General features: G+C 42.9%; 1 protein-coding gene across 1 annotated transcript in view; it reads left to right on the forward strand.

The window, feature by feature from the left end:
- Positions 1–8,671: 8,671 nt before the first annotated feature.
- KLF13 (KLF transcription factor 13) overlaps positions 8,672–15,567 on the forward strand; it is a 37,289-nt gene continuing 30,393 nt past the window's right edge. The window contains exon 1 of the mRNA XM_076348348.1: positions 8,672–9,665. Coding sequence (XP_076204463.1) covers positions 9,125–9,665 — 541 coding nt within the window. The 5' untranslated portion in view covers positions 8,672–9,124. The remainder of the gene's footprint in view (positions 9,666–15,567) is intronic.

Genomic DNA, 15,567 nt, shown 5'->3' on the forward strand with positions numbered 1-15,567 from the left:
ACGCAGCTTACACAGAAGGCTGTGTGGATGATGATACACCAGGACCATGTACTGGTGTATCATCATCTGTACCAGCCATCACTGGTATAATGACCTTGATACAAATGCAGCCTAAAGATAGGAATAAAAGGAAAGATTCACTGCACAAAGGTCAGTAAAGCTGAAATCTGTGCTGATAAACTTTTTAACATAGGGCACCCACTTAAACACCCTGTGTTTCTGCCACAGCTCTGGGTAGCGCTCCCTCAGTTGGACACTTTGCCACACTGGTGCTACATGCTCTTCATGGGAACAGGTGGCCAGGGCTCTCCTACCCTTGGGAACAAACTTTGCAGAGGTGGGATCTCACAGCCCCATTACTTTCAGACTCTTGAAATGGGTCAAAGTTTCCCAGCTAAGTGGACATTTTGGGTTACCAGCTTATTTCTTCAACAGCAGTCTTCAGGGAAACCAAACAAATATACAGGCCACATGAGACTGCTGAAAACCAATTAGTTTTACTTTAGATATCACAAGTTATAGGCATATATAGACACAGTAACAACTACCCACATGCATTTGGTCACTTTTTCAGCAACCTCGCAACAGCTCTTTAACATCAGAGGTCTCTGAGCAATCTAGCTCAGTGTCACTCAGTCTCTCTCAATCTCTCTCTTTAGATGACCTTTGAATCAAGCAGCAACAAAACGGATTTCTCTCTCTCCCCCCATCCTATCTTTCCTCTACCAGTACTACGCTCATACTCCCCTTAAAAGGAAAGAAAAGGCTATTCAGAGATACTTTTATGTATTATAACTTGCAGTTACTTTGCTAAGCAATTCTCTGGTCAGCCTCATCATGTGATCACCTCTCTTAAATCTCCATTACACCCTCACCTTTGTGTCCAGGTTCAGATTATAAATAATGGTTTGCCATGGAAAGTAGCCATTTTCTAACCCATGCATGTTACACGGGGATGCACAGCTACCAACATTTTACCACCTCATTATGCTATCTGAAAGAATTTCTTTTGTTCCTTGCAGTGGCTCAATTTAGAGGCAGGAGAAAATTGATAAAACCCCCTACTCCAAATTTAGTTTGCAGTCTAAACACAAACATACATACCAACTGCCCAATAACAAGCATTACACATCAACTGTGCCCAAACATCGGATCTTTTAATAATGATTTTATAAATACAAAATGCCAATTTTTGAGCATTGACCAGTTCAGTAGGCCCAACATATTACTGATCTGACATTATAATACCTGCTTCAGATAGTATATTGCAAAAATATTCAGCTGAATATTTTGCAATGGTATTTGCATCTGCAATTCATTGCTGGCTTGCAAGCATGAACATGAATAAATGTTACACAACATTTATTGAATAAGCTACTAGATCAATTCACTCATCTGAGAGCTTCCTGGTGACGTGTCGGTATCTTCTGTGCTTTTGAATGAAAAGCAGCTTAGCAAAAGTGGCAACATGCAATATTCACACATTGTAGAAAGCACACATTAAGTGAAGAATTAGAAATTATAAACGGGTAAATCATAAAAGACCAAAACCAACACTGAAATGAGTTAAACAGAGCTCAAAATAATGATTCTGTGGATCAAATCCAGTGGAAGTGATTATTCTCAATGCATAGCTTCTAACTTCATCACTTTCTGCTTTATAGCTGGCAAAATCTGACAGAAGTCTCAGGCTCCTGTTACAGAGACTGAAAATAGAGAAATTCATTATTTTATGTTTTACCTTCCCATGTTTGCTGTATTGTAACCTAAACACCCTCCTTTTCTCTGGTAAGCATTATTCAACTTGCTGTTGCATTTAAAAGAAGTTACTTTCTTCTTTTTTTGACCCAATTCCTCACAAATATGCACCAGATGGAGAACTGGATTTCATCATTTCAAGTTCTGTGATTTTTTTTATGGCAGGAAAGTTACATTTCCCAATATTCTTAAGTTTTTACATCAACAGTTAAAAGGCCCTTTACTGGTGCAGCTGCTGACTTGTTATGATTGGATGTCTAAGAACCACTGGCCACCAGATATTACTCCTTCACTTGGAAGTTTTTTCATAGTGTGTTACAGACCACTGACCTACAGCTTTGCTCTCATTGAATTGCTTTCCTGAATGTATGACGAACAGCAACCTTAGGAAAATTAGGAGACAGAAAGGTAAAAGGAAGATGAAAAAGGAAATTAAAAGCAAAACACTCAAATGTTTACTTGTGGGTCACCAGTTCAGAGGTCTGACCACAGCAGAAAGGCATACCTGTACCTGGAAATGAACCAAGACACTCTCATGCCTCAACTGCAGAGGTCAGGCACACTATGGAACAGGCCTGCTTGGTGTATTCAGCAGTGTTGATCACTGTGAAGCCTTTTAGGACGCCCTGCTGATCATTATTGCAAGAAACAGCACTACTGTCTTAAAAAAGGCCTCTTTGCTTGCTTCATGGCTGAGAGAGACCAAAGAAATAGCCTTATACAGCCTCAGGTACGTAATTTCTTTGGTCACAGCTTTCTCAGAGATTGTGTGTAAAAAAAGAAAGCTGTGAGCACAGCAACTGCAGATGTCTTCTGTGATCTGTTCAGTACCCAATGTCTGACAGCTGAAGCAGAAACTGAATTCATGATTCAGTTTGCTGCTCACAAAGAAGTGCTTTACTTCTGCTTTCCAGTATGGAAAGGGCAGTGCCCAGAAGCCACAGAACCTTACAAGCGTGTAAGCCCTGTGCAGCTAAGAGGCACCTGGATGCTGACCGTGATGCCAACCCCCATGTGCAGAGGTGAGGAGAGCTGTGCTATGGAGAGAGAAGCTGGAAGAGTCCACATGCACCACTCCATAGGTCTGTCCAGAAAAGTCAGAGGCAAGTCTAGCTTTGCTATACAGCGAGTCCTATATCGAGCATCGAGAAAGGCTAATAAAGGGAAAAAGGAAAAAAAAAAGTTGTATAAAAAGAAAAATCTTACATTTCAAAACACACCTGTCTGCTTACTAAACATTGTGGTAAGTGGTATCTGAGAAATAACAATTGAGAAAATTATTGAGGAAAACAAGAACCAGGGCTGGATTCCAAAATGAAAGCATTGGAATAAAACATTTCCCTCTACAAGCAGCAATGGTTTCACTGAGCCTTCCTCCTCATCTTTCTCCTCTCAAAAGGAGGTAAAAATGTATAAATAAATAAAATAAAATAAATCAAAGAGTTTATTTTCCTAATTATTCATTTATCTCTGCCACGCCAATAATGCCTTCTGCCATTTTGTGTGCAATCTTTCATTACAATATCACTTCTCTAATTTTAGCATGAAGAACAATACTCAAGAATTTAGAAGTCTCTGTCCATCATCAGAAGCCATCAAATTCACTGAAAACCAAATGGGATAGTTTGAAAGAGCAATTTCATGAAACTTCCAATGTGCTTGGATTCAACTGAGCTAGAAAGATGGCAAGACCATTGTTTTGGGCACTATTCTGGCATTTTTGATTCCTATCACGGCCAGTCCAGGAAACTCAGTGACACAGCACACTGCTGTCACTACACCTTACAGTGCTTTCTCAGCCCTCCAAAGCAGCTTGCAATGTTTTTGAAATGTCAAAGTTGCTGACTGCTGACTCCCAGACACCATGTATGAATGGCTTCTTGATTTTTTTTATATTCAAGCCTTACCTCCACCCTCTGCAAAGGTATTGTCAAATTTAAGCCACTAGAGCTTTTTGTTTGTTTGTTTTTACAGTTTAAGTCTTTAACAACTGGAGACTTACTGGTGATGTTGATATGAATTCAAGGAATTACTTGCTATAACACAGTGATTTGCCCAAAGTAAAATGAGCTAAAGGGATTCTGAAGATGAGGGTGAACGTCTGGTACTCACTCTTTTATTAAATCACCGGGAGCCATGGCAAAAACAGCACTGCGCAAACATTCAACAGAGTGTGGCTCATCTCTGGCAGAAACCTGTTCATTTCCTCCCTCTCTTCCTATCTTCCACCAGTTCAGCGTTATTATTAACCTGATATCAACAAAAGAGACATCATTAGGCATGCTTATCTTTGAGAAAGCCACAGGCCATAGGCTTTACAATTCTGTCCCCTTTATTCCCATGGCTATGAACTCAAACCACTACTCTTACACAGCTCTTTCCAGAGCCCGCCCTCAAACCATGGAACCACTAAGGAGCAACCACAGGAAAGCATCAGTAAAGACTAATACTCTATCAAAATATAGGATTGTGACTACAGGTACCACAAGAAAGCAGGCAGAGATGTCTGCTATTTTCTCTGTTTCCTTTTTTTCCTCATTTCTTCAGTTTTATTGGACGGGGAACTATTTACGTAGACAAAATAAAATGAAGCTAGGTCTTTTCATCTTATAGCTGCTGTGTAGGAACTGAAACAGGGAGAGGGACTACATGGCTTTTTATTTTTTCCGTTCTCATAAAGAGCTTCCTGAGGTGATGTAAAATAACGTAACTTCACTGAAGCCCATAGAACTCTGGTGGTTTACACTTCTTGTGTGTCTGACTCACTGGATCTAAAGCAGAAGTGTATGAAAATAGACGAAATTATTGAGCAAACTCATGTAGGAAAAGTGCTGATGAAATGTCTGCTACTATAAAACTGCATGTTTAGATCTTATCATGTTTTTGGGAATAGTAAACTAATTTTTCTCAGATAAAATTCCTCATATCTCCCACTCATGAAATTCCTGCTTCAGATTGCCCAATTTTGCTTGTTGCAGACTTCCACTATCATTTTGTTTATAAGGATGTGATACTACAGCATCCTTTTAACTGGAATAGTGTTTTTTACACCAGTTGTGAAAAACGTTGCTATAGCTCATGATACAGCTCGTTGCAATAGCTGATTTTGAAGCAAGTCTGGCATTTGTGTAAGGACTTTGTTCTATTCTGTTTAAAGTTCTTGTAACACAGTTCATAAAACTATTTTCATTTCACAAAGCATTTTAGAGCTCTTATTCCTGTAATTTAAAACAATGAGCTATTTTGGGAGGGGCAGAACAGGGTGGATTAGATTTAAAGTTATTCTGCTGCTATGCATTTGTAGCTAAACAAAACTCTAAATTATGTATTAAGAAAACACTAAATATTAAAAACCCCTGCCAAAACCCAGGCTGTATTACTTAAGTCGAGGGAAAAATTCTCACCTCAGTCTGTGGGACAAATGCCTGCAGGTGAGAACACATCAACAACATAATCAAATAAAGAAAATTAAAGAGGAAGGTATGATCTATTTTTATTAAATGTTTTTGGTAATCTCAGTTTCAAAATTCAGCTCATTTTGTGAGAACAAGTCAACAGTTGCAGGATATTCAGCAGAGATGATTTTAAGATTTACTGTGTACTTAACAGAAATTCACTTTTCCACTTGCTCAGAGGAAATAAATATGCAATAAATAATAACAACGAACAAATAGGCAGCTAAATATATTATCATTACAAGAAAGAGTTGATAAATGGGCACGGTATTTTGGTTAGTGATTTTCCATAACATCTTTTTGTACTACTGATCTAATGTAATGACTGAAATTTCTTACAAAGGAGACTCTTCACCCCTGCTGCTTACAGGGAGGCTATTTGCTGCTGTTAGTTCACACAGAAGCATTTAATATTTGCAATCCTGCACTAAAAGCCAAAGCTGGTTCCACTAGGCAGCTGCAATTTTCATGTCCAGATGACAAACACACTTACTACACCCTGCTCTTGTACATGCAAAGAGATAGCGACTCTTTCATAGTGATAGTGTGCAAGACAGGACAAGTTTTTACTTCAAGTCAGCTATTAGAAAGTCAGAGGCATATTTTCATTCATAGCCATGACTTAAGAGAGTCATGAACCCTAACTGGGCTACATATGCATCTGCCGAATATGAATTTTCTTTTGCATTAAAAAGCCTGTTACAAGTAACCTCCACAATATTGCTCTTTCCCAAATGAAGAAGTCATGCCCAAAGGGTTCATCCAACCAAAAAAGGAGTAAGTTCTCATCAAAACAATCCTCCTCCTCTGAGCTCCCCCACCTCAGCAGTCTGCCCTTAACCACACAGAGCACAGCCAGTGTCACATTTCCAGGCTGATACTGAAAGAAGCTCTCAACCACAAAATTGCTGAAGTACTAGAGAGTTCATGAAGTTCACTGGGGACTTGGTTATGGCCATTAATTTTACATGAAAGGCACTCCTATATAACAAAAACTGCTATCAGGACAAGGCTTTAACCTAACAGATCTGTTGAAAAAAGAAAGTTAGGACTTCATCCTGCCATCACCTGTTGCCAACCATTACCTCCTCACAGTCCACCTGCTTTCAACGGGCTCGGCTACGCACATGACGCAGTGCCTCTCTTCTCTGGCCAAAGACTCCAGGAACGTGGTGAGCTGTGTCCTGCCTGCTCATGCGATGAAGACAAAACATAAGAAGCATCAGATTATCACCCAAATAACCCCCCTGGAGATACAGACACCTCCATGCCAACACAGTGCACAGAAAATCCTCCACTGAGGAAAAGCTCACGCAGCATGCAAGGTCCTTTCCTGATTGGCTGGCCTTCTCTGGAACGTTCCAGAAGGAGGAGAGCAGCCAATCACATCTCTTGGCCCTCCTGAGGGATCTCTCCTCATGCCAGGCAGGCAGCGGGCTGTGCCAAAGGGGGGAAATTCTCAGGACTTGCTGAACTTGCTGTTGGCCTCTGCCAGCACCTCTCCTCTGGCCAGGGCCAGGCCACAGCAGCCCTTCTGAGCCACAGGAAGCTCTGGAGAAGCCGCTGCTACACAATGGGGCCAACAGCATGGCCAGGACAGGCTATGGAGGAACATTGCGGGATGAGACAGCAGCGAGGTGGTAGGAGAGGGGCATGGCAGTGCTGAGGGGGCTGCATGGGGTGGGAGCAAGAGATATCAGGGTGCCTCTGGAACCCCCCTCTAAGTGCTGGGGCAAACCCTGCTGGTGGTTGGCAACCAGGATGGTCCAGGTCTCCCTTTTCCTGTCCATTTACTGATAATGGTCCTTGACATGGGGGTAAGGACTGAGAACTTGTGCCTAAACTCTGTCTTTTCCTTACTCCCCTGAAAATGGCCCATGTTTCTCCTCAAACCAGGAGAGCTGCAGCGTTTCTGCTCTGAATCTACTACTAATTCTGAAGAACTGCCAGGTAGGTCTATGTAAGCAATCCTCCTCAAGGAGGAGGTTGAGCTTGAACTCAACTAAAATTTCTTATAAAAATGTTTTCCCCAGAATTCCTTTTTCATCTAGGAACAAATAGGTAAGTCCCAAACTCAACCTTTTTGTTTGGAAATGTGTAAACGTTTCCTGTAGATATACTCAGCACAACAAATGGTATGATAAGCCTGCATCAAAATGATCTGGCTCGATTCAGCATTAAACCACATCCTCCTGCATGGGTTGTACGCCTTGTTCCTCCCTTTGCTGCAGTGACTCAAGTCCCACATAGCACTACAGGCTGCACTATTAAGAGAGCAGACATGGAGCACTGTGGTAGACACAGGTTACCCATGAGCTTGACCCAGAGGGGAGGTGTTGCGTGAGAACCTAAAGCATGTTTTTTCATAGAGTGCTGCAGTAGCATAAGCAGACGTTGCTCCTGAATAAGACATTTTCATGTGTATGAAACCAACTTTTTACTGAATCTAACACCAAAACTACTTGAGTTTCTGCAACATGTTCATTTCCTCTCACACCCCCTCCAACTCCAGAACTTCACCATCCAGGAAGAAAGGCTTCCAAAGAAGCCCTCCTGCTTTCTGACCATCTCTGTCTCAGAGAAAAGGTCCACCGGTACTAAAGACAAGAATTTCTCAGGAATTAGTCTGGAGAAACATGTTCCAACAAAAGGTAAGAAGCACCACAGACTAACCACTTTCAGATCTGAATTCAGATGCACTTCTTTACTTTTGCTTGGTGAGTTAGTCACCCACGCAACTCTCCTGTTCATTCAGGCATTAACCTCTATAAAACTGGCTGAGCTGTATCTTTTGCAAGCTGAGAATAATAATGAAAAGCAAGTTATTTTTATCTGCACTTTTAAATAATTTAGAGGCAGCAGAGTGCTACAGTGAGGAGAGTTTTGACAGAAAAGGCGGCGATTTCAAGTGTATTCCCTGGCAGTTAGTTAAACCTGTCACAACCTACTAAAATCCACACGTGAACCCCATCTGTATAGCTGTAGACCAAACGGTGTAGTCTCGCTTTTTCCTGTCACTTGTATCGGTTCCAACTTCACAACTTTTAAAACTCTCTTCCTTTTAACAGTTCAGCGCCTGTTAAATTGTCCCTAGCAGTACAAGCTGTAATATGGCACGCCCCGAATCGTTAACATCCGTCAGAGGGAACGGCCTGTGAGAAGGGCCGGGAGCTTAATGGTCGCACAGCCGCCGAGACCGCCGCCGCGGGAGGCTGCGTGTGCTTCCCCGCCGGCGGAGGGGTCCGCGCCCGCCGCTCCGCGGCTCTGGCCCACGGCGGGGGCGGAGGGTGCCGCACGCTCCCGCGGCGGGCGACTTGGTCGCCGTCCCCCGTCCCCCCCCGCCCCGCCAGCCAATCGGCCGCTTCCTTTCATTTGCGGACTGCTGCCCCGCGCGCGGGCCGCGCTGGCGCCGCAGCCCTTGCTCGCGCGCCGCCAACCTGATCGTCGCAGGATGTGGCTTCGCGGTGACGTCAGGCCCAGATGTTTTCCCAGGCCACGCCCCCGCAGGGGTCCGGGCGACTCCGAGGAGCGGTAACGGGGAAAGCTTATTCTACTGTCACAACGCAATGGAGGGGCTGGGGAAACCGCATCTTTGTTTTATTGCGTTCTCGAAAAAACAGCATTAATCCATACTCCAAGCAACAAGCTGCCAGTGCCAGGATCTATCTGCTCTTCTTTTTCTCTTCCATTGGACTTCCAACGCTTTTTTGATTTAGGGACAAGCTGGGTGTGATCGTCACGAACAAAGTGTGGTTTTGATGGCTGCTAAATCAGCCTTTACTTCTACAAAGAGATCCTAAGAAATAGGAGAGAGGAAAGTCTGCTCGCATATTCTTTTTAAAAAGGGAAAGAGCAGTGTTGTGGGTTTTTTTTTTCTCTTCTGTTCGGATTTATTTTTAAACTTACGAAAAATGGCAACAGCAGCATATGTGGATCATTTTGCAGCAGAGTGCCTTGTTTCTATGTCCAGTCGTGCTATTATCCATAGTCCCAAAGGGGAGCCTGATCCCCAACCTGATGCAGCAATACCTTCTTCATCAAATGGAGAAGATAAGCGGGAAGTCAGAGAAACCGGGAAAGACAATGGATCATCATTACTTGTGGTAGCTAGCATTTTAGCAGATCTGAACCAGCATGTCCCAAACTCACCCGCTCTAAGGATGGAAAAAACAGAGACCTTTGATATCACAGAACAAATACACATTTCTATTGCTCCTAAGGAGTTTGGGGAAGAAAATGTGTCTTCGGCTGGTAAGCGTGGAGGAGGAAGAGCAGCCACACCTACTAGCCTGGCTGCAGTAACTGAGCCAAGCCCCAGACAAAAGAACAAACGCACGAGAAGCTGGACTGACCCTGGATCACCCCAGAAAAAGCACAAATGCCACTATGTGGGGTGTGAAAAAGTTTATGGCAAATCTTCCCACCTTAAAGCTCATCTAAGGACCCACACAGGTTAGTTACAATCCAGCCAGAGGTTTATTTGTTACAGCTTGGTAATTAAAATGAATGTTGAAAAAACAAAACCAAACAAACTTGTATTTGGCCACCATTATGGTTTCACCTCTCAGAACTCAAGCTTGGGAAAACCAAACAACAACAACAACAAAAAAACCCCTCTGGGAATAAACCCTTACTGGGCATAGATTCAAAGCTAATGTTGCCCTTTTTTTATTACTTAATGTCACAGGGAATGGTGTGTGGGTCGTCTGTGTGGATTGTACCAAGCTGTAATTCTTAGCTGCTAGCCTTCTTGTTCAGTGCGTCTTCTACTTCCCTTTCCAATGCTTCTTACCCTCCCCCATCTACTTTTTCCTACCCCATGCTCCTGTCACTACCTTTATACCAGCTTATCACTTCCCATGCGAGCATCAATACTCTTGATATTTTCAAATTAAATGTTCTAGAGGCACCTGAATGTGTGTCTGTTTCTTTCTTTAGCAGACACTTGTGCAAAAGCTAGAGAGCTAGAGTAGGCAGGAGGGCAGTTGGGAGGCTGAACATGAGTCACAAGGAGACGTTTCTCGTAAGTGTAGAGAGAGGGGGACATAGGCAGCCTCAAAAAAGCTTTTGGCAGCTGGGTAGAACCGATTTTGAAACAAAAAACATTTGAATGCAAACACTAACTTGTTCTGATCAGTGTTTGGTGTTTACTTCTTGGTGAAGACTGACCACTTTTTTGTTGCTATTGTAATTTATGAGACACGCACATAGAAAAAGTGGAAGTCTTGCAAGTGCTGTGAAAGTTATGCACTGAAAGTATTAGGAAGGCCATCTTGAAACAGGCCCCATGACTTGCCAGACCTCATGCCTCTGCCTGGTGCTGGGGAACAGGATGGCTTCCAGTCAGAGGGGGAGCACCAAAAATTGAGGAGACCGATCTCTGCTGAAGGCACTGACCGTAGTGCATATGCCGAGGCACCACAGCGGCTGTTCCACTGAGTAATTTCAGACAACAAATTAGTTTACTAAGATCTATGGTCAGTTCACTTACAAAGAGCATTAAGGAAAAGATCCTCAGAACTAAACATCACTTAATGACTCTTGAACAGTTTTTGCTCAGAGGTGGCAGCCTCACCCACACTGGCTGTACCTCTTCAGTGTGCCTTGAGCTTTTCCTGCTGCCTTCCTGAGATAAAGCAAGAGCCCTTCTAAATTGAGGATATATTTTGCTCTCTGTGGGAGAGAAGAAAGCCCCATCAAGTTTGAGCATATGGATGGACAACTCCCTGTGCCGCACAGCCAAAGGAACAGCGTGTTCCTGGCACCCCAGGCTGCCTGCCCTGCTTTGCACTGTGTAACTGCTTTTTGCCTCCTTGGGAGTTATGCAGAAAAGGTGCTTCCACTTGGCTTGCAGGGAATTGTCTCAATTAATTTTCAGTCCTTTTGCTTTCTTATTTCTGGCATTTGCCATTATCCTAAAAGTGAAAGATAAATTTAGCAATGTTTCTGGGCTCCCACACCAACTGGAGACCAAGAAGGGGAACTCCTGTCCCTGATAAAGAGAGGAGGGCTGGGCATGCCCGCCCTGCGGGGAGAGGAGAGGGAGGGCAGGGCTGGTGGGGAGTGTCGATCCGGGCTGCCGGCTGAGCCGAGTCATTCGGGGACGCTGGCTTGCCTCCAAGTTCTCTGGTTTTTTTTCTTTTTCTTTCCCCCCCCCTTTTTTTTTTAACTCTTCATTTCCTGTATTTTTTCCAGGTCTGTAGGGCTTAATTGGTTATTGCTGTAGCTAATGGTACTGAGAGAACAGAGCGTGTGCGTGTCTGTGAGAGCTAGAGGAAAAGCAGGGAAGGGACTGGCTTTGCCCTGGGAGTGGCAGGACCCTCGGGGACTACAGCGTCTTTGTTTTCTTGCGTCTCCCATGTCTGTGTGGGAAGCTTTAAACAAAGCTGCCAAGTTTCCCTCCTCACTACCAACAGGTCTGTCTCCATTTGGATTGAGTTTTAAGCTGGCTTAAATGCCTCTTACTCCTCTTGCAGAATGTTTTCTAAGGTGTTTGAATTTTTTTCTTTCTTTAAAAGAAATTGTGACAGGCTTGAGAAAAGTTTATATGACACTAGGAGTTAAGCTAACAGAACAAACAATGACTTCCAGGACTGGCAAATGTTTGTTTTTACAAAACACATAAGGGGTTTTACTGATTTAGAACAAGGGTTTTGGGTCTCCTCTGCTTTCCAGTGGTCCTGAACTAGTTAAGTAACATGTACACATCAGTCTGCCCATCTGTCAAATAGGTAGGGTGACGGCTATCCACCTCACCAAGCAGTGGTGAAAGTATTCCAAGTACACATACAAGGTGCTTTAAACAGCTGCCCCAGTAAATCCCAAACCTGTTTACTAAGAAACAATCAAAACATCTGCTATGGAACGAAACTTCTTCCATGTGCTGTATAACTAGATGAGCTGGTATTTAGGGGTGAACTGAAGGCTAAGAACAATACTGCAGGCTAGAAGATACTGATGATAGCGCTTGGAGATACTTGAATAGTGCAGTTTATGTCCTGCTTTAGAAACTTGCTTGTCCTTGTCTGCTACTGTGCTCAGAAACTAAAGGCTTTGCTCTTCATGCTTGGAGGAAGGATAGACTAGATCATTTAGCTTATGGCGTGGCAAAGAGATACAGAGCCTTCCAAGTACTGTTGGGCCAAATCCAGCCCACATTGGTAGGAACTGAAAGCTGGTACTGTTTTCCAGCTGTTTGGTGCCCCGTGTGAAATCTCTCTGATAGTTATAGCCAGATTTCAGTGCTCATATGTCCAAAGCAAAAACCATAGCGCAGAGGATGCTAATTATCCTATTTAAAGCAAAAGAAACAAGATAGAACAGCCAAGGAAGCAGCATCTGCCTTTTGTCCTTAGGCCCATGCTCTGAGTACAGTGTTTTAGAAAGAAATTCTCTATTAGAACATAATGTGCTAGAGCAGTCCATAGTTTCTTGTGTTTGGTACGCTAGCGGTTAAGCTATCTCAGCCTTATGAATGCTTCATCTTTATTAAATCGACAAGCCCTTGAACCAGGCAGAAAACATTAGTCACCAAAATCTTTGCTGTTCTCTCCACCAGCTTTCAAACCCTTCCCCTCCCCCTAGGTTTCTTTTAATGTTTATGTTTTCCACCCTACTCTCTCACTGGATGTCCTGGCGTTCAACGTGATCATCAGCCACAAAGCCCTTGAAGTTTTAATGTTTACCAGAAGGTTATATTTAGTGTCAGTGGGTAGATGTCAAGTCCAAATTGTTTTCCACTGAGGTTCCTGTGGACCTCAGAAGCTGTGTTGTGATCCACAGATACAGCACCCTGCTTGTCCCAAGCTATATCGATGCCATTGATACAAAAATTTCACTGGCACATCAGTTTTAAAAATCCTCTCCACTCCCGAGAAACTTCCTAAACACAAAGGACTTTCAGAAAATCAGATGAACCATTTACATGACAACATTCTCCTTCCTCTAAGCAGGTTTTCAGCAGGGGGTCGCTAGGAAGGTTTGGAAATTCTCTGGAGTCACTGGAAACCAGTTTGTCTCTTTTCATGCACCAGTGGTAAGAGAGAGACAGTGCAGAGACTAATAGCCATCTACAGGCTACAACGTCATAAAGCATTGTCCAGGACCACTATGTTCTGAGAGGTTGTAGAGAGTCCCAACTTACTGCATTATACTACGTATTTATATGTAGAGAAAAATTGACTGAATTTTGGGCAGGGATCACAAGAATCCTATGTATTGCAGCCCCCTCCCCCCAATCACTGTGACCTCTCAAGCTTTTAGCCATCTTCATTAGTATGCCATTGTGAATGAAGAGAAAGCACAAAATAAACCTTAATTTAATTCCATTGAAATGTCCTTCTAAACTTACTAGTTCTACTCACTAAGCAGTACATCATAACACAGAAACAGCTTTTCAATCATCAGAATTAAATGTGTTTGCACAAATTAGCATAAACTAAGGAGATGTGGGCACCAGTCTCAGTCTGGAGTCTTACTATGATAGAGTCTTGCAGTGAAACAAACTTGGGGCCAGGTGGCTTAACAGTGGCTCCTCTGTACTATTGCTAAACCAGCTGACTTCTATATGGCTGTTGGGGCACAGGAAGAAGAGAAGGCCATCCTGATCGTATTATCCTTGCTCGTAGATGCCAGGTTAGGACTCATCCAAGAGAAAGTAGTCAAGACCTTTGTTGGTCTCTAGCTGGCAGAGTAAGCTTGGGCAGCTATGTATTCAGCCTGCTTAACCTTGCGGTTATGGAGAATATGTTATTTGGTATCTGTTGTTCTTTTTAGCCTAACCCTTATTCATTAAATATTAGCTGAATTGAAATAGGTAGAAAAGACTGATTTCCATTCGCTTGTAAAGAAATTTCAATTTCTTTACATTAAATCTCTAGAATCACATTTTTGAGGACAACGCTAATGAACCCATATGAAAAGAGTTAGTTTTTAACTTATGTACCCTTTTTTCCCCCCTCAATTAGTATTTCTTGTTTCCCTAAGCAAAATTTTTCTGATGACTTTGTAACTGGGGTATGTGAAGATGGAGAAATTCATAACGTATTTGGTATTTGAAAGCAATCTGAGAAATAATGCGATCAGACCTCACTGTGACAAGTGTGACAACAGCATAACAGTTAGGCTGGACAAACTGGAGTAGTATTTGGCCTGTGTTTGGGTTGGTAAAGAGGCCTTTATATAAAGTACAGATAATATGTTTTAAACAGGAGGTTGGTTTTCACTTTCAGTTCTATTACATCTGATTTGCTCCGACTACATTAATTTAAACCGCAGCGGTAAAGCACAACTTCTTTGAAGTTGGTTTGAATCAATTTGCTACCTCTGTGCGTGTGTGTGAAGAAACTGATTAACCCATGTAAGGAGAAGCAAGTTCACATATCAGTGAAATAAACTCTATCTTCTATTTTAGCATCTGGCAATTACCAGAAACTTAGCTGGTTAGCTACAAAGTGTGGACTAGACTTAGCTCGGCTTTCCTTTAGCTTGCCTGTAGGCACACAGTGACTCTAGAAGGGGTATACATGCATGTGTGTGGCAAGCGGACAGTGTTTGTGAAGACCCAAGCCTTTGCAGAAGATTACAGGTGGAGAAACTTAATCAAATGCCTCCTGTGCCACTCAAGAGAGCAGAGGAAAACAGGGCTGCAGATTGCTCTTGTATAGAGCAGGATGAAATGAGCGGGTACCACTGGTTCAATCCATCCTCTGAGCTGCCGTTGCGCTGCTCTGGATGCCAGGACTGAATGGGAAGCTGCGCTCCCTCTGAACAGAATGCCAGAGGAAATTGGAAAGGCCTTTCCCCAGTGCTGATTTCCCACAGGCAAGAGTACAGACTAAGTGAATTTGGCCCTCTGCGCATTGCTCAGCAATTTCAGTTTTAGTGGCTGGGCCTCCTGTTTTTGACTTCTTGTGTTAAAAGTTAGAAGCAGCTAGCTGGCTCTGCATGCCTAACTCACTATCATTAGCATACACCCAGATTATCAAAAAGCTCCAGGGTGGCTCTAGGCTGTTGTGTCCCATAATGCTCTTCTACTGCCTTCCACCTCCTCTCTTTGCTGAGTGCATCAAAATCTTTTCTCTTAAGGTTTTTCTCCGAGATGGACTCAAATGGTAGCTTCAGGACAGGTTCAAATGCCAGCCTCATGAAACAGTTATCTTTCCAGCATGAGCGATAAGCATTCTTTCTCAGTGTTAAATAGTTCAGCAGCCTCCTCCTGCATTTTTCTGAAAACTGATGGGTCTTAAGTATCTTTTAATAAGCCTGTATTTTTAAAAACAATACAAAACTGCAAAGCATTATTTTTGTTTGCTCTGAAAGAGCTCTGCAACTCCTTTCTTACTTCCTCTAAGAA

Source organism: Aptenodytes patagonicus, chromosome 10 (genome assembly GCF_965638725.1).
Source record: "Aptenodytes patagonicus chromosome 10, bAptPat1.pri.cur, whole genome shotgun sequence".
In the NCBI taxonomy this organism is placed as follows: domain Eukaryota; kingdom Metazoa; phylum Chordata; class Aves; order Sphenisciformes; family Spheniscidae; genus Aptenodytes; species Aptenodytes patagonicus.